This window comes from Symphalangus syndactylus, chromosome 15, assembly GCF_028878055.3.
Source record: "Symphalangus syndactylus isolate Jambi chromosome 15, NHGRI_mSymSyn1-v2.1_pri, whole genome shotgun sequence".
In the NCBI taxonomy this organism is placed as follows: Eukaryota; Metazoa; Chordata; class Mammalia; order Primates; family Hylobatidae; genus Symphalangus; species Symphalangus syndactylus.
The window spans coordinates 61,423,416-61,448,525 of NC_072437.2; the positions used below are offsets into that span (position 1 = coordinate 61,423,416).

The 25,110-nt window shown below is 36.0% G+C and overlaps 1 protein-coding gene across 6 annotated transcripts in view; it reads left to right on the top strand.

The window, feature by feature from the left end:
- DIAPH3 (diaphanous related formin 3) overlaps window positions 1-25,110 on the top strand; it is a 507,090-nt gene that overhangs the window by 309,109 nt on the left and 172,871 nt on the right. For 4 of the 6 annotated variants that reach the window (XM_055244170.2, XM_055244171.2, XM_055244172.2 and 1 more), the window contains 2 exons: window positions 4,903-5,032; window positions 24,288-24,412. In XM_055244170.2, the coding sequence (XP_055100145.2) occupies window positions 4,903-5,032; window positions 24,288-24,412 (255 nt within the window). The remainder of the gene's footprint in view (window positions 1-4,902; window positions 5,033-24,287; window positions 24,413-25,110) is intronic. The other 2 variants (XM_063618797.1, XM_063618796.1) reach the window with 2 other exon arrangements.

Below are 25,110 nucleotides of genomic sequence, written 5' to 3' on the forward strand. Positions count from 1 at the left end.
AAATTGTGTTAGTGCTCTTTTGTTGTTTTACTACCATTTTTTGAGAATTTGGTTTATTTTGTTAACAATAAGCTAGACTAAAGATTTCTGTAAAGGAACTATATTTTATAGTGGATAAGAGCTTTGTATTCACACAGACATGTGTTCCAATCATTGGCTCCATGTGATCCAGTGTAAGCTATATGATCTCTCTCAATTTCCATTTTCCTTTTTAAATAATGGATATAATACTAGTTTGGGGTTGTATGTTTTAAGCACTTAACATGTGTTATATTATTTGGCTAGTGTCTGTCTCATAGTAAGTACCAAACAAGAATTGCTACTGTCATCCTCAGCATTAATATTATTTACAGGTTGTATTCTTCTAAAATGTTAATGGTGCCGTTACAAGATTTTTCAGAATTTTGTCTTGTTTCTGGTGTTCACTAATGTCCACAGCATCTAAACATCTAAATATTCAATGCTGCTTTGATACATACCTAGATTATAGGAACATAATCATGCGGAGTAGAGTTATTAATGTGATAATATTCTTAAGGTGTAAGTTTCATTATTTCAAACAGGAAGGGATTCTAGTTCCTTGACTTCTGAAGATCACCAAGATGCTTAGTTTTTATTTTAGGGTTTAAATTTAAATTATTTGCATGTGACTAAAATAAATGGAATATTCTTTAAATGTCATCCAAATTTGTGCTGAATACCTCAAAAATATCCCCAAACTTTGCACTGTAACTACAAGGGAGTTTTACTCCAGACTGACAGCTAGGCCATGATTTATTACAGGATCCACTTTTAACATTATTTTGTCTGGAATGAACAGAGTGGTTGGAGAAACTCCATCCATCTTTTGTTTATTTGACATTTATGCCACATTAAATGTACCTTAAAGAAACAATACATAAATAGGACATTCTATTTAACAGTGATGATTACTCATCAGTAAGATAAATCTCTTGACAATAATACAAAGGAAATCCTGTCAAGCACTGACTGTTAAAGTTTAAATAAAGCATACTTTTAACCTGAACATATTTTTAAATCAAATATTTTATTTTCTTTCCAAGATTTAGCATTACAAAGTTTGCTTAAGTTGTTACTCATCTTCAACAAAATTAACACTGTCTTCCATGCTTTAATTGTTCTAGCTCCGAAACTGATTATGATATGAGTAAGTATGATATGAGTAGGAGTAGAATGTGCCTTTTTAGTTGGTGATTTTCATTAATGAAATGAAAAAATATTGAGCAAATGGATAAGGACCTAATACATTTTATGCTTTCATGCTTTTGGAAGACTTTTTAAAAGATGATTAGAGAGAGGGGAGGGAGAGAATAGAGTAGTTGAGGCAGGGAGAGTATCTTGGCAGCATTGTGAAATTTTTCTAGAGAATGTTAGAGCATAAATGAAGAATCTCTGTCCTGGAGTTTAGAGCTGCATAGTAGTTTATAAATGAAACACCATGCATGATCAACAACGTGCTTCTTTTCTGAACCTCTTATTTATTAGGCTTAGTTTCAAATTTATTTACTTGAAAGTTTGAGCGGTGTCTTTCAATTGTTAAATACCCATTTTGAAATGATAGGAATATTGTGCTTCCCTTTACTATTCAGTGAGTGTACTTTTTAATACTAGATTGTTCCCAGTATGCTGCTTGCCACTCAGTTGATGTTTTCAACAAGACAACCCATGGTAGCACCCTCCTCCTAAATCAGCGTTTAGCTTTATAATTGTCTCTGAATAACTCGAATCTGTGTTTGACTTGAGTATTTAACATTTATTAAACTAGTAGTTGTTTTCCATGATTCTAAATTCTGAATTCCCATTGCTTACAAATAAAGACCAAGATCAGTCCAGTTGGTTGTTCTTCTTGATACATTAATCCTAGCAGTTGCTGGCTGTTTAGCTATGTCACAAATACTATTGGAATACTCTTTCTAGGCTTTACAAATTGTGAAGGTAGATGGTGATTGTCTTAACATTCCACAGAGGCTGCAAGGGTGTAGACTGGTAACAATGGGTTGCCGAGAGTTCAGAGTAGGAACGGTGTTCCCCAAGTAGTCATTGCTGTAAATGAGGGTAGGTGAGATAAAGGATCTTTGCTACTAGGGTGCTTTTTAACAAAACAGGATACAACTTTCATGTCAACTTTTGGTGGCTGTACAAAGAGAAAACTATTCGTAAACGTTTGCTGCTTTTAATCTGGGCTTACCTATTTCAGATGATAGTATGAATGAAATTATAGGATTGTAAGGAAACTTAAAAATTGTATTTGACATTCATGAGTCTATATGTAAAAACAGAAGCCCATAGAATGATTCCAACTGACCCAAACACACAGATATAACTCTGAAATGAGATTATTACTACATATCTCCACTCTTCTAGTTTTTAAAAATTAGATTGTACTGTGTCTACTAACTCTTAGTTCCACTATAATGTATGCTTAACATTTTTAGAGTAAAAAGTGAATTTAGAGTTTCTGTGTTGTTTCATTTTCTTATTTTACCTGTGTGAAAGCTAAGGTCCAGTAACGTGCTCAAGACTATTAATTAGTCAAGGGCATCCTTTAACATTGCCAAATCATCCACATATGTTAGTGACAATTTGTCTAGGTAGTCAATGGAGTCATATTTTTGAAGCATCCTCTTGTAAAACACTCAGCTCTATGTTGTGAAATCTGTATTTCTTTTAAACAAGGTACCAAATCATGGACTAAGTGTTCATGTTCAGTCTGTTTTTAAAGTACTGGGAACTGCTGTATAAGTTGCATGTTGTGTAGGTCAGCATAGCATTTGAACCTATTACATGTGTCATGATGTGAAAGTAAGGCCGTCTAGGTGGGTAGCTCACTGTTCCCAGGGCTATGATAGTTTTTGAATCAATAAGTAGTCAGTATGTTAATATATCTGATGGTATGGAAATCTCCCATTCTTCCACTACCGGACATTAACAGTTATTTGGTATTTTTCTGATAGTGATAGAATATTTAGTGAGGTTGGATTTTTTAAAATATTACTTATGGGAATTTATTTAGGAACCAATTTTAAAGTGGGACATTCTTGGAAAGGAAGCAAGTAAATAGCGCTGTACCCAATTAGATATGCCTTGAATTTCCAGCTCTAAGTTAAGTTCTGGTAGAAAAGACTGATTTTTTTTAACCCTTTATTTGTATCTCTGCTCTAAATGATTACTTAATGGTAGGGAATGCTACCAGATTACCTATTAGTCCTGTGTTCATACCACTCCTCCTTGCCACTATTTTCTATCCCAACACTACACAAAACCCAAGCTAACTTTTATCATTGTCGAAGTTTTAGCTTAACTACCTCTCCCTGTGATTGCACTCCTTGGCCATTTCAGATTAGGATTGGTCCACCCTGGTCGTCTCAAGCCCGTGTCCTCTTTTCATTCATTCTACATACCTGTTTATGTTAATTTGATCAACTAATTAGCTTTGGGAGCAAAGGGGTCACAAGTTGGTGCCCCAGTTTATTCCTCTGAGGTTTAACCATGTATTTTCAATAGGTATCTTTCAGGGATAAAGAGTTGGTTCTTGGAGAGCAAAAATGTCTTACTTGTTTAACCAGTTTTTAGGTGTAAAACACAGATATGCATACAGTGTATAAACATAAATGCATCACCTTTGTGGTTTTAAAATTGTATAGGTGCAGTTAGGAAAAAAATGCCTAAAAACTTCTTAGGGGGCAATCATGAAAAAAATAATGAAAGCACTGTTCTATACATAGATAGATAAATTTATGTTCTTTCAAGACATTTCCACCTGGATACTACCGAAAAGCTTCAAATTTACCTTGTCCAAAACAATTTTCTTCTTTGGCCACCTCACACAAATCTGTTTCTCATCCTTTCTGACATGTTAGTTAACAGCATCACCTGGGTTTCCACACCCACATGGTCTCATTGTCCCCATTTCCCAGGCACAACCTCCATTCAGACTGCCCTCTCTCCCTGACTGATTATTGCCACGGGTTTTTAAATTACTCTTCATGCTTCTCTTAGTACTCTTGCCCTAATCTTTTTAGCCACACTCACTGGAGGGAGCTTTCTAAAATGTATATCTGATCATCTCTCATCTAGATGGAAAACTTATATTGCTTCAAAATCAAAATCCTACTTCCATTGCATGCCATTATCTTTCCTTTTATTTTTTGGTCTTTTCAGATTTATATCTTTGCCATGTCCCTACTTGCCTTCCCTAATACACATACACTTTAATTCTGGAGTCACTCAGCCGCCTCAGATGTGTCATATCCTTCCTCATCTATAGCTCTTGTAAATGCTGCTCCATGAGCCTGTGTTAATGCACTTTTGTATTTTTTCCTTCTTTTCCCTAAGCCCATACAACTTCCTGTCTTTGAAGTTTCAGTTCTGTTGTCATGTCCTCCTAGATGAAAGTTGTGATTATTTTTACTTTACTATCTGTCACATCAAGGCAAATACGTATATTTTTTAACTAAACAGCTTCTTGAGGAAAGTCTACGTTTTATTTGTTGTTAGGTCTCCAACTGCTACAGTAGGTAGTAGGCATTCTATGAATATGTGCCAAATGATAAATGGATGAATGCTCAGGGATGTTTAAATACTACTATTAAACAGACTCATAGGTTACTCTGTTTTCCTAGGCATTTTGCCATTTTTTTCTATAAAACATTGCATGCTAGATTAAACTTATTCCTTTTTTGCAACAAATAATGATTTTCACCAAGCAGCAAGTCAAAAGTAGTTTTTCGAGTATTTAAATATTTGTTTTTCAAAAACGAAATCAACTAATTTTACAACTTTTAGTTCTTATCTACAAAATACAGTATTAATATTGTTTAAGTAGACAGAATATCAACATACTTATGACTCTGTGTTTTTTCTCCCTCCTGTTCTATTTAGCTAAAGGACACAAAATCAGCAGATCAGAAAACAACCCTACTTCATTTCCTGGTAGAAATATGTGAAGAGAAGTACCCTGATATACTGAATTTTGTGGATGATTTGGAACCTTTATACAAAGCCAGTAAAGGTTTGTGCCTTTTTAAGAAACATTTCATGGCTCTGGTCTTCAGTGCTAAAAGACTGAAAATTATACCTTTTATTTGTACATACTTTCCACTTTGTCACAGTGTTTTCATACCCAATATCTCATTTTAAAAATAAAGAGAGTTGTAGGATTTTATGAGTTGTCATGATTGGAGCTATGAGTTTAATTTGTTTAGTTAGATGATGAGGCCTTATATTATAAAATACTTTGTTTTACAGTTTAAACCTTATAGATACCTGCTAGCCCTACCTTCTACTGCTAAATCTCCTCCACTTTTTGGCCAGGGCGATGCTCTCTTGATTCAATGTCATTCATAGGCACTAATAGCCTATTACATACCTGAGACCAGAACCAGCAATCAGTGTCCCCACTTGCCTGAGTACCAAATCTATCTCTGCCCAACTTGTTGGTCCTCTCTTTTTTTGTTATAGAAGACACCATACTGCCAGAGTTTCATTTCATCCTTTCCTGATGCCCAAATTTCTAACCTGATTCTAGTCTCAATTGTGGGCTTAAATCAGGTCATAAAGGGTCATAGAACGGATAGAGCTATTATTAATACTTGGTTATAATATGATTTAAATATAATTTTTTGACTACCTTAATAATTCAATTTTCTTTTTCTTTTTTTTTTTTTTTCTTTTTTTGAGATGGAGTCTCGCTCTGTTGCCCAAGCTGGAGTGCAGTGGCGTGATCTTGGCTTACTGCAAGCTCCACCTCCCAGGTTCACACCATTCTCCTGCCTCAGCCTCCTGAGTAGCTGGGACTACAGGCGCCCGCCACCATGCCTGGATAATTTATTATATTTTTAGTAGAGACGGGGTTTCACCGTGTTAGCCAGGATGGTCTCGATCTCCTGACCTCTTGATCCGCCTGCCTCAGCCTCCCAAAGTGCTGGGATTACAGGCGTGAGCCACTGCGCCCGGCCTCAATTTTCATTTATATTTCACATTGATTCTGTCACCTTTACTTGGTGTCAAACAACCAATTTGTGAATACATTTTGGAAAACAACTCATCTGGAATGCTGGAATATCTGTATTCTTTTTTTGTTGACTACTAGTCATTAGTAATATGAAATTGTCTTTATAACCTCTTTATTTTCTTTTTAATATTGGAATTCATCAACTTGAAGGATATTTTATTGTTTTCCATATTAGAGTGAATATTTCTTCTTTAAAAAAATCAATTTTATCTTTTCCTGCTCCCTTTAAATTGTTCTTCTATAAAATGAGGATTATAGAACTTTATTGATAAAGAAGCATGTGATTGGATGAGATGTTCTTTGAAACTTTGTTCTGAGATGTATGTTTCTTTGAAGTAAATATTTCATATGGCCTGTCTTGATTTGTAAGACAAAAAATAAGCTTTTTACTTAAATTTTTACTAATAAATCCTAGTGTTCTAATGAATTATTGAATTACTCACTTTACCCCTCTGCAACCTGAAAATGTCCTTGCTATAAGAAGAATCTTTCCATATATTTAGTTACAGATGTTTTAATAGGATTCAAGAAGGGAAAATAATTGAAATTATTTTCTTGTATTAAATCACCTGACGTAGGGCAAAAGGGCATTGAAGTGAATAGGTTGTAAACATTCAAAATCACTCGGTGATAGTCAAAATAACTTTTAACTCAGGGAAATCAACTCTCCTAAAGAGAGAATTCTGATATTTTGGATTTTTTGACCAAATGGGATGAAAAAAATTGGAAATGAGTATTCTTGATGGACATTAAGCAGTTTGATAGATAACAGAGTAGTGGATGAAAACATGGTACAAAGTGCCTTGAAATACACCAGGAGTTTTCTTCCTGGGGAAAAACATGGATGAGTAGATGTATTTTTTATTGTAGAATTTATTGTTTAGCAGGTTTTGCTGTAAATGAAGTTTTTGAGATATTTATGTTGACTCATACTCAAAATTCTTTATTAATATTATAATTTGTTCTTTAAAAATATTTACCTTTGATAAGGACTTGCAGAATTGTAACTTGGTTTGGTTCTGGGTATTTTTCTGTTTGTTGTTTTTGTGTTTCAGCAGGGCGTTCTGGGGTTTTGGGACTTTTTAGTTTCTGTCTGTTAGGAGTGGCGTCTAGTGTCTGTGTATGGGTCAGCAGATACCGTTAGTATGTTTCACAGGGAGCAGCCAACTTCATCTTTAACATAGAAAAGCCATCACTGAAGTACTTTTTATAGTGTAGGTGATTGTTAAGCATAACTTTTTTTATTATTATATTACTTTATTAATGAATGAGGTTTGAGGAGGAAATGTAATATTTTGAATGAGGTAAGTGTGTTTGCTTTGGAGTATTTTAATGCTCTTATACACGTATTATATATCATCATTTAAAAGTTTCCAGATTTGAAACCTCCTCAGTGAGCTATCACATGAATTAAAAAGTACCTTTGTTTTTGAGGCATAACAAATCCTGGTCATTAAGTACTCCTAGATCAGCAGGGAGAACTTTCATTGCAACTAATGAGCTTACCTGTATGACAATTTTCAAAAATCTACTTCATTATGACTGCTTCTTTTCTAAGATATAGTGGCTTACAGCTTTTCTGTTGCATTTCAGTGGAAATATTTTGAGTCATTATATTTCTGTATACCATTGTAATATTTCTCTCTTTTTGGACTTCTAAGGTTCAATACATTTTTCCTTGTCTAAGCAGTTAAAATTAATCTATAAAGGTTTTATTGATTACTTCCCAATAATCTATTTCATTATTAAATTTTATTAAAGAGTAGAAAATATGACAAAACTTACTTTTTTTTTGTTGGTGAGTATATTAAAATAAAACTAAGGTAAGTTTACAACATCACCTTGGTCTGACCTTTTTAGAGTTATAATTCTACCATGTATTTCCATCCTTTCCTAGTCAACTCTGAATTCTAGAAATACCATGCTAGTTCAGTCTGTAACTCATTCATCCAATCACTAACTTAACGAGCCTTTATTGAGTGATTACACAGTGTTAGAAACTGTGCTCTTGTCTTACTCTTGGTTCAGGTGTAGTGTCTGTGTCTTAGTGAAACCCAGTCTGTCTCACTCCCATCTAGCTCTTTCCCAGCAGGCTCTTCCCTCCTACGGTCAATTTCCTTTACTTTCTCCTCTTCCTCTGTGCAATGTCTGTGCATTGCTTTTTTAAAAGTGCTTTTCACTAGCCTAATGGTGAACCCTTCTCTTTTTTTCTCCCTAGATCTTCTCTTTAGGTGATGTTTTCAATTCCCATAATACCACCATTATGTTAATGACTTACAAATTTATATCCCAGACTTTCCTTCTAAGATCCACACTTGTATCGACAACAGCTTTTGCTATTTCCATTGCATCTCAAAAAGGTATCAGAATCATATTATGCCTCAAAATGGGACTCTTGATTCCTACACCCTTAACCTCTCCTTCCAAATTTTGTTTACTTGAAAAAATCCTGCTTGGCCCCCCTTCTTTGGATATCTTTTCTCTCATTTGTCATATCTCTATATAGCCTTCAGCATCTCAATGCAGAGCTGCATGGTGGGTTTTGCCTAACTTAAATCCATGGGAAGTGGCAGCCGTGGCCGAGAATGTTGTCTAGTTTTCTCCTTCATCAAGAAACTTAAAAGTAAATGTCACCTTCCCTTTGGTGCTTTTTGCTGGGAACCTCACCTAAATTTGTGTATTCTACTCTTTCTTTAAGGGTAAATTCATAGGTTTTCCAGGAATTCTTATACTACTATTTAGGAACTGCTGCTCTAGACCAGGGATTATTCCTGGGACAGCTGTGAATAGATTTAAGCTTCTAGAAGAGATCAACATTCAGTGTATTATCAGAGTGGATTCAATGATAACTCATTTTTAATTTTTGCCATATTTCTCTGTTTCCATATTTTAGCATTAAGAGCATTCATTGATATATTTGATTTTTAAATCCTTTCCATTTAATACTACGCCTTGTACTTTTAAGATTCTGTTTGTATGTTTTTAGCTAGCAATTCCTTGATTTGACCCTAATATTTGTCTGCTCAAATACTTCTCCTGGTTTCCAGTTTCTCATGCATTTCCATCATTTTATGATAAATGTCTTACTAAATACCAAATGTTTATCTTTTATTCACCTACTGTGAGCACTTAGAACACTTAATTTCCAGGTGGCAACCACCTGGAAAATTTATAGTGTTTGAAAATTTCAAATTTATCTGCTATAACCAGCAGACACGTTAACCTCTTTGTTGCTATAGCCTTCTAAAAATGCCAGTTAAAATTTGTTAGTGAGCTTGATACATATTTTGAATAATCAGTATTAGTTATTAGTTTAATTGTATTTTATATCCCCTGCAGCAGAGTCAACAACACAACTGACATTATATTGGTTGGAATCATTATGTCGTGGAGGTTGTAGGTTGGGGCGTCATAATTTGTGTGCGATATATTAATTCATTTGGTCTTTCAAATCAGGAATAGAATATTAGAATGTTATTAAAAGACACGTTTTTTTTACTCATATCTGCCCATATGATGTAGTTAATAGGCTACATTGCTGGTGGTGGAAATATTTATAATAAAATAATTTAGTTATAGAAGACAACCATGTGGGATATTGCTTTTATTGAATGGTCAAGGGAACAAAAATGTTTTCTAACTGTTACAAGCTGTACTGTTCCCTCATAAATTCCTATGTTAAAGCCCTAAACCTCAGTATGTCAGAACTTGACTATGTTTGGAGATAGGGCCTTTAAAGAGAGGAGAGTTAAAATGAGATCATTAGGATATCCCTAATCCAATCTGACCTGTGTCCTTATAAGAAGAGGAAATTTAGAGTCACAGCCATTCAGGAATGTACATGTACAGAGGATAGACCATGTGAAGACACAGTGAGGAGGTGGCCATCTGCAAGCCATGGGGAGGGACCTGGAGCAAATCATTTCCTTACGCCCCTCAGAGGAAACCAACTGTGCCGACACCTTGATCTTGGACTTCTGGCCTCCAGAATTGAGGAAATGAATTTCTGTTGTTTAAGCCACTCAGCCTAGGGTATTTTGTGAAGGCAGCCCTAGCAAACTAATATACTAACTTAAGACATTTTTCTCATTTGCTTAGAGGTCTTTGGCTATAGAATAGAGTAGCCTATACTGAATGGTTTTTCACTTTATCAAATCAGTTGAAGTAGCAGTTGTAGAGCTGCTGTGTTGGATGTGCACTAGTAATCAATTTAGAAATATCAAAGGTTCTTCTACAAACTGAATTATCACATGATTTGAAATAATTGCAAGTATGCTTCAATTCCTCTTTTGAGTAGACATGAAACATAAAGTAGTACATGTATAAGGATATGTTAAGGCATTTAAAATAAATATATTCGTGAAAATTCTCATTTAATTTCAGAATTAGATCTATGGCATTTCCTAGAGCTTGTTTTAGAGTACACTTAATCATACTATACTAAGTTTTTGTTTTGTCTTTTTCTTTTACTCACTGTATCCATATATATATATATATCCATAAATATTTATATATCTCTTTTCCATTTCTCCCTGTTTTGCTACTATAATAGTTGTAATTTTCATATAAGCAGGTAACTGATAAAAATTAGTAACACTCTAAGTTATCTCTTGACACCTTTCCAAAAGTAAGGCATAGGTAGATGATGTTACTTTTTTTTTTTTCATTTTCCTATGGGAATAATGAAAGTATTTAGTATATCCAAGTTGTGTAGTGCTGGTTCTACAGATAGATCGTGGAGTAAAACCTATGTTTGTAAAGCCAGCTTATGACTCCTAATGGTTTTATGTCTCAGGGAACTAATTTGACTATCTGCAGTCATCTAGTAAGTATACTTAGGAATTTACTTAGGAATTCAAAAGCGTACGTTAGTATACTTTACATATATATTTAGTAAGTATACTTAGGAATTCTAAAATAATTTTAATGTTAATATAAGCCAAATATAATAAAAGTTAAATTTATTTTTAAAACATAATTTATATGTTTGCATATACTTACCAAAATGTTAGAATATGTACAATTTTATGTTCAACAAATTAATACTTTTTTCACAAAAAGGTATGATGAGATATAACTGGGCCATTCCCAAGGTAATTACAGGATTTGTGAAAAATATTTATAGTGTAATTGCAAGTGTGGTATACTGGTAAGAGACCACATATTTAAATCCTGCCAGTTTATTTCCAGGGATTATCTGTATAGAGTTGGCATCAAAAGTTTAAGTTGTAGACTTGGATATGAGATTGTAAGAGTAATTATTTTATAGTGCAAATATAAACTGTTTTGGAAAGCAGCAGAGTGGAACAGAAAGAGCATGTCCCAAAGTCACTAGAAGGATTAAGGATTCTGTAGATTGACATTGAAGAACACTGGGCACGGAGGAACTACTTGCAGCTGAAGATTGCTTTTTGAGATACTGAGCTAGGAACATTTCCTGAATCTGCTGTGGCTTGGGCTGATAGATGATGATGAAGAAGAAAACCACATCAGGAAGACTTCTATATCTTTTTGGAGGTTAACAGGCTGAAAGTGGCATCAATACATCATTAATCTTTTCGAGAAGCTAACAGTTTACAGTGTTTGCAGATTTTGGGCCAGCTACGGCTTTGAAGTAGCTACTTGAGCAGTTCTGTCAGTGTCACCTATGAACTATAGCGAACATCAAGTAACAGGACAGTATCACCAGTGACGACCAAGGTTTTAGAACTCTCTTACACTCGTGGCTGTAAAGCAATATTTACTGTACCTTAGTTTTGCAATACGAAGTAGGAAATTACAAAGTAGGTGAAAGAAAATTTCAGAATAGTGTATTCTGAAGGACAGTTGAACATAACAGATCTGTGTACTACAAAGAAACCTAAGCAGTGGATAGAGCAAACACATTAGTGGCAATCTTATGAATCTTGTTGGAGACAAGGTTGACATGTAACCAGTCGGGGGAAGAGGTATGGAGATAATCAGATGCTGCAGGTAGAATTGTCAGCTGCTCTCCAGAAACCAGATTGTATTTATGTATCTTACAGAATCTTGAATTAGTAGTTGTATTGGTCTGTTAGGGCTGCCATAACCAATTACCACAAACTGAGTGCCTGTAAACAACAGAAATTAAGTCTCTCACTAAAGTCTCTGAAATCACAGTATTAGTAGGGTTGGCATCTTCAGAAGACCCCAGGGGTGGAAGCATCCATGCTTCTCTTCCAGCTTCTAGTGGCTACCCGGAGTCCTTCGTGTTCTTTGGCTTGTAGATGCATCACTCCACTCTCTACCTGCATCTTCTCACCATCTTCTCCATGTCTCTTGGGCTCCTCACCTCTGCTTATGGACACTAGTCATTGGATGATGTCAGTCACAGGATGATTTCATCTCAAGATCCTTAACTAATTTCATCTGCAAAGTTCCTATTTCCAAATAAGTCACTTTCTGAGGTTCTGGGTGGATATGCATTTTTGGGGGGCACTACTCACCCACTACAGTCATCTTTGGCATAAGTCCTATAACTGCATGGAGATAGCACTGTCATCTTTGAGTATTATGAAACAGTGCAGGGAAATTATACTAATAAGTATATCTGGAAAGCATGTATCATTAAATTGTGAAATAGTTTGGTTTTTAAGGGTTATTGTTAATATGCTTCAGAAATACCCTTTTCTTTGTCATTGTGTGAAAATACTAAACCAGTTAAAACTGAAATTATTGTATGCCTTTGTATTAGTCCGTTTTTGCATAGTTATAAACAGCTACCTGAGACCAAGTAATTTATAAAGAAAAGTGGTTTAAGTGGCTCACAGTTACACAGGCTATACAGGAAGAATGGCTGGGGAGGACTCAGAAAACTTACAATCATGGCAGACGGCAAAGGAGCAGCATGCATATCTTACATGGCTGGAGAAGGAGGAAGAGAGTGCAGGGGGAGGTGCTGCACACTTTTAAACAACCAGATCTCATGAAAACTCACTCACTATCATGAGAACAGCCAGAGGAAAATTCACCACCATGTTCCAGTCACCTCCTATCAGTGCCCTTCTCCAACACTGGGGATCACAATTCAACATGAGATTTGGGAGGGGACACAAATCTAAACCATATCAGCCTGTGAATTTAAGGAATTTTTTTATTGATAGGCCATGATGACAACAACTGTAATAAGTGATTTTAGTGGGCAAAATTAAAAATATGTTTGCAATCAGATTATAGAAACATTATATGATAGGAGAAACTGTTATTTGGACCATGGACTCTGAGGTTAGGTAACTGGTTCACCTGGAGTTGAAACCCCGGCTTGCTATAGGTATAATCTTAGACAAGTATCTTATTCTGTCTGAGCTTCCCTTTTCTTACCTATAAAATGGGTGCAATATTAGTACTTAACCCAGAGGTTTGTTGTGAGGATTAAATAGGTTAATATGTACAAATGTTTATAAAGTTTGAAAAGTACCTATTAATCGTTGTATAAATATTCTCTATGTTTGTTATAGTGTTGGTGTTATTTTTCCGTGATTATTTATTGTTGACACACATCCGCCTGTCATTAACAGTGCAGGTAAACATGAGTCTATGTGAATAATATGTTATTATAGAATTTTAATATATATTGTCAGAAATTTGAACAGATTCCAACTGTGTGTTGCCTGAAGCTTATTCAAACTTTAGAACATAACAACCACAAATTTTGTAGGCTTATGTTAGTAGTTTTCTAAAAATGTTGGTACTTTTCTAAAAATTAATAATACACGTGCAGTTACATAAGTGTACAGCTCAATGCATTTTCACGAGTTGGACATACTAACATAGGGAATGGAATTTGGAAAATGGGTTCTATTTTTCTTCCTCTGCTTCAGCCTGCAACACTTTATTTTGTATTTTTGAACTTTGACATAAGGTTTCTTTTGAAAACGGAGTTCTAGTACTAAACAACCTTTGAAAACAACTGGTCTCCAGGAACTCTTCAACTCTGAGTTTATTTTTCTGGAGGTGATGCATGAATTTAAAAAAGAATTTTTTTCATTTCAGCCAAGAATTATGAAGGAATGCCATATGGAAATATGAACTAACTTATGAGAAATGATATAAGTGATAGGAAAATCTAAAATGATATTTATTCACACTCATAGGAAAACCTAAAGAAAATAAGATCTTGGGTAATCATCCCTTCTCCCCTCAGAAGAGATCACCTTTAAGTATACGTTTAAAATTGATCAGCAGTGAGACCCTTTTGTCATATAAATGTCTAACACTGTGATGGTAGCTTCTCGGCAGCTATCTTTCAAATCATATTTTATGGAAAAAAGAGCTAGTGTTAATTAGTAGTTTTTGATATGTTTTGACTCTGTAAGGAAAGGACTCAAAACAGCTTATTGAACTCCTGTTTGGTAGACATTGTGCTAGGCACTTGTATTAGCAAGGATTAGGCTTGACTGTGAGTGACAGAAAAAAAAGATAAAGTTAGTTTAAATAAGATTCATCTATTTGGCTGGGCGCCGTGGCTCACACCTGTAATCCCAGCCCTTTGGGAGGCCGAGGCGTGCGGATCATGAAGTCAAGAGATTCAGACCATCCTGGCCAACGTGGTGAAACCCCGTCTCTACTAAAAGTACAAAAATTAGCTGGGCGTGGTGGCGCATGTGTGTAATATCAGCTACTCAGTAGGCTGAGGTAGGAGAATCACTTGGACACGGGAGGCAGAGGTTGCGCCATTGCGCTCCAACCTGGGCAAAGAGTGAAACTCTGTCTCAAAAAAAAAAAAAAAAAGATTCATCTATTCATTGTTCAATGAGTCATTTACTGAATACCTCATCCATTCCAAGGCACCAAAGAGGTGTGAAAACAAAAGCCTCTGCTTTCTTGAAGTTTACATTTTAGGTGGCAGATATAGAACCAAGCCAATGAAAGAAGTCAATGTATGTCTTATGTCTGACTCTGGCATGCCAGGGCAGGGTTTTTTTGCAGTTTTAGATTGAGTGGTCAGAAAAGGTCTTGTAGAGAAAGTGGTCTTTGAGAAAAACTTAAGAGTCATGGAGAGGCCATTTATGTTGGTATTTGAGAGAAGCCTATTCCAGGCAGAGGGAAAAGCAAGTGTAAAGGCCTCAAGGTATGGAAGTGAGACTGGAGCAGAGGGAGGGAGGGGGAGCATAATAGGAGATAAGGTCACAAAGGTAATAGATCCTGTAGGGCATTACTGTTCATTGTAAAGATTTGACTTTGAGATGAGGAGCCACTGGAAGGTTTTGAGCAAAAGAATGACATCTGACTTAAATTTTCAAAGGATTGCTTTGGCTGCTCTGTTGAGGAAAAAGTGTAGATGAATAATGGTAGAATGAGTGAAACCACTCTGATGCTGCCAAAATAATCTAGAGGAAGAATAATGTTGGCTTGGATCGGGAAGAGTAGTGAGGGTGGTAAGAAGTATTTGGAAAATGATTGCATTTTGAGGTTAGAACCAGCAAGATGTGCTCTATGGTTAGATGTGTGGGGCATGAAAGAGAAAAGAGTTATAAAAACTAATGATTTACTGTGATGTAGGGGCAAGTCAAGGAGGAAGATAAATTCTAATTGGAAAAGTGAGTTTAAGGTGCCTACTAAACATTAAGGAAACATGTCCAAATAGGCCATTGGAGTTCAGGGGAAGGATCTAGGCATGAGAAAAAATTTGGACTTTTTTGAAGTCCAGCTAATACACAATCTTGGACTTGTGAGGCTGACCTGGTCTCCAATAGCAGCAAGTGAAAACTAGTCTTACTTGAAAGTCCGTTAGTCTGTGCTTAACATTTCCCCTGTGACAAAGTAAAAAGCAGTAAAATTGCCCTCCCATGTACACGTACACAGAACCATTATACTAAGGGAACATTTTGAATATTGTTGTTAAACATTTCTGTTATGCACCTCTTTTTATGTAATATTTATACCATGGTTTTGAACATCTTATCTAAGGGAATTCTCAAATCTTATGAGTAAACATGATTTCCTTTGAGATGGGCTTCTCCCACTAATACGCTCTTCTGGCTGCCTGCCTTTAATACCCTCTTTGTACTTGTAAAGGACAGGGCTGGCTCTTTCTTTCAGGGGATGAAATAGCTCGACAGAATTGACTAGAGGCCTTTAATTGGTTGTATTCATTTCCTCCACTTGCCTTCTCCCTTTCCTCTTTCCATGTTCCATAGCAAATGAAGGCATTTCTCTTGCAGTATTATGTAAAAACAACAAAAATTAAACCATCATTGCATACAGTATAGTAAATTAATTAGGGAATGCAAATTCCATTTGTTTTTACCGGGGGTTCCATCAAGAATCAGAACAATGGGAAGAAAGAAGATCTGAGTCAAGTGAGTCAGGGAAGGTACAACTACTTGATGAGGATGATTCGCTGTTCACTTAGCATTGCTTCTTTGTCTTTCTTGTTTCTGAGACAAGATCTCCCTCTGTCGCCCAGGTTGGAGTGCAGTGATGCAGTCATTGCTTACTGTAACTTCAAATTCCTGGGCTCAAGCTATCCTCCCGCCTCAGCCTCCTGGGTAACTAGGAGTATAGGCAGGCACCGCTACCCCTGGCTAATTTTTTTAAAAAATTTTATAAAGATGGGGTTTCACTATGTTGCCCAGTCTGGTCTCAAACCCCTGGCCTCAAGTGATCCTCTCACCTCAGCCTCCCAAAGTGCTGAGATTACAGGAGTGAACCACTGCACCCGGCAGCACAGTTTCTTTCAATTTATCTTTGCCTGTTATGAACTAAGCTACCATTTACTTTTACTTTAATTTTTTTTCAGTATTGTTTTAGTTTCGTATCTTTTTGTCATGTAATGGATTTTATAATGATATTCTAGAATTTAGGTTTTGTTGTAGACCTACTTAATAGTCAAGTTTTTTTTATACTACTGAGGTTTGTTTTGGACCATCTTGTCCCTACAATTTTATTATTTTAACTTGCATTTATAAAATGTTGTTATAGCTTTATAAAATGCTTTTATTATTACAATTGTCTAGGAAGAAATATATTGCTTGGAGCCTGAAACTAAATAATTTTGCACATGAAACAATTGATTCTATGAGTGTAGGAAGGTTTGATTTAGTTTGCATGTTTAAATTGTCTATGGTAATAAGTTGTTCTTTAAGCTTTCCTTAAAGAAATCAATTTCCCTGGATTGTATCATGATATGTAAGAGTGAGTGTGGCATTTTTTAGTAAGCTTATTATGAAATAATGACCAACACCTCCAGGAGATACTCATAGAGGATTTTTTTTTAATTACAAAGATTATGTAACCTCTCCTTTCTTACTTGAAATCTTAATCTAGTAAATCATAGAGGCCATGGTGTTATAAAAAGCATGTATTCGTGATTGCTTTAAACTTAAATATTTATAGTTTTGATTTTAACTTTTACTCTAAAGCTTCTTTAACACCTCTGGTGTATAATTATCGTAATAATAAGACACTTGGAGAAAAGTCTGTGTCTTAGATTTTAATGTCTGGGATATTTAATCTTATATTTTCCTATTTCATTTTTAATGCTCTTATCTGGAGGGGTTAAAGTTAAATCCAAAACCCAACATTTGTGTATCTGCAATATGTTTTGTAACGAAAATACAAAGATGAATGGTGTCTTATCTTAAGGAATTCCCAGCCATTTGGGAGACGAAGACAGATAAAAAGATAAATGTAAATAGAGAGTAGTAATTGCAAAGATAGAGATAATTACTAGTTGTGATGGGGAGAACGGGCACTTTACCTGTGTACTTGCTCTAGTTTTTGACTCCTTGTAAATTATGAATGGTTATGACCATTGGTCATGAATGGTGAAGTGCACAAGGCAGATAGACACACATTATTTCCAGGATCAGGTACAGATTAGATGAAGAGGGATATGGTCAGGGGAACTATAAGAAGTATGTATTTTGGAGATGAATGTTGGCGGGATATGAAGTAGAACATCCCAGGTTGTAGGTGGGGCTTTGTTTAGGAACTCAGATGTTATGTAACCAGTTGACTGACATGCATTAAACAGGAAAGGGGCAGCTTTACTGATTGTCTGGAAACCCCTATGCACAGTGTGAAAACGACGCTTGAGAAAAACTGTAGGAGACCAGAGATCAGAGAAAAGAAAAGGTTCCCTATGACTTTAAAAGTGTTAAGTCAGCCAGGTGCAGTGGCTCACGCCTGTAATTCCAACACTTTGGGAGTCCAAGGCAGGCAGATCACGAGGTCAGGAGTTCGAGACCAGCCTGACTAACATGGTGAAACCCCGTCTCTACTAAAAATACAAAAATAAGCCGGGTGGTGGTTTGCGCCTATAATCCCAGCTACTCAGGAGGCTGAGGCAGGAGAATCGCTTGAACCCAGGAGGCGGAGGTTGCAGTGAGCCGAGATCACGCCAGTGCACTCCAGCCTGGGCAACAGAGCGAGACTCCATCTCAAAAAGAAAAAAATGGTGTCTCAAAAAAAAAGAGAAAGAAAAAAGGTGTTAAGTCAGGAAGGTATTAAGTACTATTTGTCAAGTAAAATGCCTAAGTGTCATGATTGTTTGAATCTGAGAATTGCAGGAGAGGAAAGGGTCAAGACCAGCAGGTTTCTAGCACAAGCAATGGGATTTTTGGTCCTTTTGCCTTCTGTGGTATGGAGATGACACATAGGGAGCTGGTTGGAGATAGAGACACACGATGTCTGAAGTGACTGAGAGATGTCATCTGGTGGAATGTTAACTGAGGAAAATGCAAAAGTCAAAATTGTCTAGCTAGCTCTGTTTGATGATGGCTCTGTTTTGTTAGTTTTCTTTCAAAGAATGAACAGGAATACAAAAAATATGATTAATTTCTTGGTGAGAAGATTGAAAGTTAAAAATCACACATAGGTCACATACAGAGACACCAGTAAATTAAAAATTCTTTAAGAGTGTACAATTTAATACTCCTTGGTATAGTTTTTGTTTTGTTTTGCTTTTTTTTGTTTGTTTGTTCCTTTTTTTTGTCAGGGGGGTGGATGGAGTCTCGCTCCATCACCCAGGCTAGAGTGCAGTGGCACGATCTCGGCTCACTGCAAGCTCTGCCTCCCGGGTTCATGCCATTCTCCTGCCGCAACCTCCCGAGTAGCTGGGACTACAGGCCCTCGCCACCACGCCTGGCTAATTTTTTGTATTTTTGGTAGAGACGGGGTTTCCCCGTGTTAGCTAGGATGGTCTCGATGTCCTGACCTTGTGATCCGGATATAGTTAAGATTTTTAAGACATAAAATATAGTTCCTGACCTCAAAGAACTTGACACATGTGAAAAATGTGGCTAAAATTATGTTTGAAAATACATACAAGTATCGTCTATAGAAATAGAATAATTGCTGAAAAAATAAAAACACCAAGGGAATTCTTTTTTTTTTTTTAAGTTCTGGGGTATATGTGTAGGATGTGCAGTTTTGTTACATAGGTAAACGTATACCGTGGTGGTTTGCTACGTCTATAAACCCATTACCTAGGTATTAAGCCTGCCATGCATTAGCTATTTTTCCTGATCCACTCCCTCCTCCTGCCCGCCACCCATACAGGCTCCACTGTGTGTTGTTCCCCTCCCTGTGTCCATGTGTTCCCGTTATTTAGATCCGACTTATAAATACACCAAGGGAATTCTTAAAATGCTCTTTAGTTTTACCCATCAGATGGCATACATTTTCTTAGCCCAGAATTCTCACTCTCCTTTCTTTCTTCCAAGCGTGTGTTGGTCCTTATTTAAAAACCAAGTGAGAGGTTGGTCAATTACATTTAAATCTGCTTAACCATAATGTGCAAGTAATGTAATCAGAGGCTTCTGATGAAGCATAAGAAAAGGCTTAGTGAGATTTGCATCTGTAGAGTAGCCTCAAGAACCATTTTATTTTTTTGAAGATAGCTTGCTTACTCTTCATGATGTTGACCTGGAATGTTTGAATACGCCCCAAACATTCCTACTATTTTACTCTTTAAAATAGCAACCCTTCTTCTTAGGCTGACTGTCCGTGGTCTGGTGATGATGATGTTGAAGATATGATGACTTTACTTTTTCTTTGATTCTAATATCACCTATTTCAGTCTTTAAGCTTTTTGTTTCTTATTTAGTTCTAATAATAACATAGTGCTATTCTTTTTAAAAATTTCTTCCTATATTATAGCATGCAAACTTTTGTGAAATGTCTGTGAGGTAAAAATATGCGGTGAGATCCTTCTCATTTCACTAATGTGGAAATGAAGCCCAGGAGAAATTGCTTCCAATCATAAAGAGCGTAGTTCCTGACCCACTGACAACCACAGAATTGGAAAAGTCACAGACCTTTTATCCAGTGGACTAAATCCCTCTCCCACCTAGCTGAGAAGCACTCACCCATTGGGGTGGCTCTATCTTCAGTTACCAGTAGCTGGCTTTCTCTGAGGGCAGCCCAGACTTTAGGCACCTCTGAGAATGAGCCAAAAATGTGCTTTTCTTACACCTCCCCACTGGAATTCTGCCCTCTGACCAGACGTGTACTTCTATATTGATATGGTACAATGAAAAGTAAATATTTGGTCTTTGCTCCCTGGTTCCTGACACAAAGCTCCTAGAAGTTTTGGAATTTCCTGAGTGACACATATTTTGTATGTGAATGTAGTGACTAAAGGCAGGTAGGGGTATAGCTTCAGGATGAAGACTGGTCTTTAGAAGCAGTAAACACACGATTAAAGGGTTAGAACTATGGGCTTATACCCAATGTATGGGTGCGAGAGGGGCTGAAGACTGAGCTCAATCACAAATGCCAGTGATTTAATCAATAGTGCCTTTGTAATGAGGCTTCAATAAAGACTCTGAAAGAGGATAGAGGAGCTTCTGGGTTGGTAACACATGGATGTGCTTGGAGGGTGGATGTGCTGCAAGGGCAATGAAACTGTGAACCACCCCCGTCCCACCATTCCTTGTCCTGGACATCTCTTCCATTTGGTTGTTCATGGGTTGTATAATCATAAGTATAGTGTTTTCCTGATTTCTGTGAGTCATTCTAGTGAACTGTGGAACTTCAGGGAAGGGAGTTTTGGGAATCCCCAAATTTATAGTGAGTTAGTCTAGAGTGGTCCTCTAGACTGGCAACTGGCATCTGAAATGAGGGTAGTTTTGTGGGAGTGAGCCCTTCTACGTGTACAGCCTGACACTAAATCTGGGTAGTTAGTATCGGAATTGAAGGATTTTCTCCTTAACTTATGGAGTCTGCACTAACTCCACTTGTAGGACACCCAGTTGGTATTGGAGAATTAGACAATTGATTGGTGTTGGAACAATGTATTTGGTGTCAGAAAAAAAATCAAACAATCTATGTTCCCTCCCAACATTTGCCCTGTGTTTTTTCTCATATGGGAGTCGCTCAGACCTATTGGTCTGTTCTCTAGATCTTTTGCTAATTTGACATGTGTGCATAATAAAATTGGTTAAGCAGACTAAGTATTTTAAGTATGTGGTTTTGTTCAAGGTGAGATACCACTGTAATATATATACTACTTAAAAATAAATACGTATATAAAAAGTTATATATATAACTGCACACTCACCCGTCCATCCAGAATGCTTAGGCATATATTCCCTGGGTTTAGGCAGGGAATACGGATTGCTTGTGATTGCAATGGGCAAGAATGTACAAGAAACCCCTTATTATGTGAAAATTATATCTGTTTATTTAAATGTTACAGGGGTTATGAAAATAAAATGGTAATTTCTATAATTATATATAACACAGTAGTTAAAAATAAGGTCTGGAATGAAACTGCTTGAATTCAAATTCTAGCTTCACCAATTTTTAGTTTGACCTTTTTACTTACCTACTGAGCTCCAGTTTCCTCATCTGTAAAACAGGAATAATAATAATGCCTACTTCATAACGTTCTTGTGAGGATTGAATGAGTTAATTAATAGAAAACACTCAAGACAGTACCTGACATACGTAAACACCACATTTTAGATGTTGTTATTACCATTACTATTATTTTTATTGTCACTGCTATTATTATAACAATTACTGCTATCATTATACTACTAATACACTACTTTTTTGAACCTAATTTATAGCACAAAGTGGATGTATGGCTTATAAACGTTTCTGAGCGTGTATTTACTTAATAAAAGAGACAGGGTCTTGCTCTGTCACTCAGGCTGTGGTGCGTTGGTGCCATGACTGGTCACTGTAGCTTCAAACTTCTGGGCTCAAGCAATTTTCCCACCTCAGCCTCCGTATTAGCTGGGACTACAGGCACATACCACCATGCCTGGCTAATTTTTTTTCTTTTTAATTATTGGAGACACAGAGTCTTGTTGTTGTCCAGGCTGGTCTTGAACTCCTGGCTTCAAGTTGATCCTCCTGCCTCAGCTCCTAAAGTGCTAGGATTACAGATGTGCATCACCATGCCCAGCTTGCTTTTGAACCTTTATTTAATCAGAAGTTGCAGAGTTTTAGGAAGTATAAAAAGTGACTGAACCACCTGTAAGAGTTCTTGAAAAATGATAGAGGAAATGCTAATGAGACTTTCAGGGAGAGATCAAATAGACTAGGAGAGCAAAAGGAATCTCTTCTGTAATGCAGATAGAGAACTTTGAAAGAAGCAAAGAAAAAAATTGGAAATGAGAAGAGTAAATGAAACACCATTGGCCTAATCAAATAGAATCTTGGTTATGGATAATTGACAAGCAGACATAAAAATGAAAGAGCATAACATAGGAAATATATGTTACCACTATGAGCAGTACACAGCAAGGTATTGGGGAAATGAATTAAATAGTTAAAAAGGTAAGAATCTGTGATTCTTAAAATTGAGACAATGACTCAGATAATGGTGTGTATTATTATAGCATTTAGTGTGTAAATTCAAAGTATCACAGAAAGGGAATACATGAGAAGGAAAAAAAATACCTACTGAGAAAATATGCATGAGTATAAATCCAGACTAGCTTCATCACGGTGGGAGCAAACAGTTAAAGTACCATCACTCTTCAAGCACAAACAAGTATTGTATGTGGTTCTCGGAAGAGTTCAATCATTGGACTCCTTAAACGTTGCATCTGAGAATTAGGTTGCTAATTTTTTAAAATAAGAAAACACATTTAAGTTTTATTAAAAGCTGTTAATGTCAGAATACCAAATGTTATTTTCTGTACAACTAGGTTAAAAAAAAACAATAAAACACCATTTCATATTCTTATACATTATTTTTAATGTCTCCGTACTATTTTATTCTTTTGAACCAAGCATAAAATTAAAAAAAAAACAACTCAGTTTCATTTTGTTGGGCATTTAGATTGTTTCCAAGGATATTCCTATCCTTATAGATAAAACTTGAATTGCACCCATTCTTCAGGATTAATTCAAATCCTTCAGGATTAATTCAAATCCTAAGAATGGCAGATTACCTTGAATTACTGTATTCATTCTTTAAACATCATTTTATATAGTTCACATTGAACAAAAACAATAGATTTTTTTTTAACCTAGAATTCATTTGTACCTAAAGAAAATATTTTAAAAGTTGGTTTAGGTCACTCTATCTTCTTTTTGCACTATTAAATCTTTTTCCTAGTGTTATATAAAATTGACTATGAAAAGATTTTCAGAAATGATCCTTAATGTCTGTTCTGCTGGGTGACTAGTGTATTCTCATAGTGACACAGTGCCCTGGTTTACCATTTCTTCTTCATGTGTACTGTGAGAGCCACTTTAAGTCAAAGAAGGAAAAATATTATTAGATAATAAACACAAATTGTGTTCAGGATATCAGTAAAGAAAGCTTGACATTTGTCATTATAAGTAGCCTCTGATACCTTTTCTTTCCCATTGTAGATAAGCTTGGACAATAGAAAGCACTTTTCTCCAGCTTTCCCATCTACTCCTCACTGTTCCCTGTCAAGAGATGATTTTGAAAAATGTCAAAATTATATTTAAATCAGTCAGATTTTTAAAAATGTTTTCTTTTTGTCTCTGAATAGACTGATGATTTTGTAGTATTTCCAATAGTCAAGAATTCTAATGAAACTTATTTCTTAAGTGTGGTTTATTTGTGTGTGTGAGCATTTCTCAAATTTTGTCTTATGTTTTAAAGACTGTCTTACTGAATTTTTTATAACTAGATTTTAAATTGAAAGGTTAAAAAAAGTGAAATTTATTTTTCTTTTATAATGAATTTTCTTACATTATTGTGAGTTGTTTTCATGAATGTTTTGTTTCTAGGGTGTCTTACCTTTTATATATTATAATTTTGTCCTTTCAGGGCATTTAATATACTCTCTTTTAGTCTCTGTAGAAACGCTGGAAAAGAATTTGAGGCAGATGGGAAGGCAGCTTCAACAGCTTGAGAAGGAATTGGAAACCTTTCCCCCTACTGAGGACTTGCATGACAAGTTTGTGACAAAGATGTCCATATCCTTTTGATATCTAAATAACTTAAGTCACTAGTCAACTAGAGATACAATTTATTTAATATTTTAGATGTCTTTGTGTAACCAGAGATCGTTCTGTAGTGCCAAATTACAGAAAGTTTAACCTTTGCCTTCTTGCAGGGAAGTTTATCAAAGTGTCTGTCTATCATGAATAATACACAAATGTATGTCTGTTTGTTTGTTTATTTATTTATTTATTTATTGAGACGGAGTCTCACTCTGTCACCCAGGCTGGAGTGCAGTGGCATGATCTTGGCTCACTGCAACCTCTGCTTCCCAAGTTCAAGCAATTCTCCTGCCTCAATCTCTCAAGTAGCTGGGCCTACAGGCACGCACCAACACGCCCAGCTAATTTTTTTGTAGTTTTAGTAGAGACTGGGTTTCACCATATTGGCCAGACTGGTATCGACCTCCTGACCTCAAGTGATCTGCCAGTCTCAGCCTCCCAAAGTGCTGGGATTACAGGCGTGAGTCACCACGCCCACCCACAAATGTATGCCCATTAATTTCCATTTTTTTCCTTTTTATCAGCTTAGATAATAGCATGTTCTCTCATCTTTTCCCTGTCATATACCTTATTTCTTTCTGATGTACATGATGAATTGAAAGGATATTAAAACTCAGTTTGAGGAAGTTTGACTCTAAACTCATGATGTGATTTAGATACCTTTGAAATGT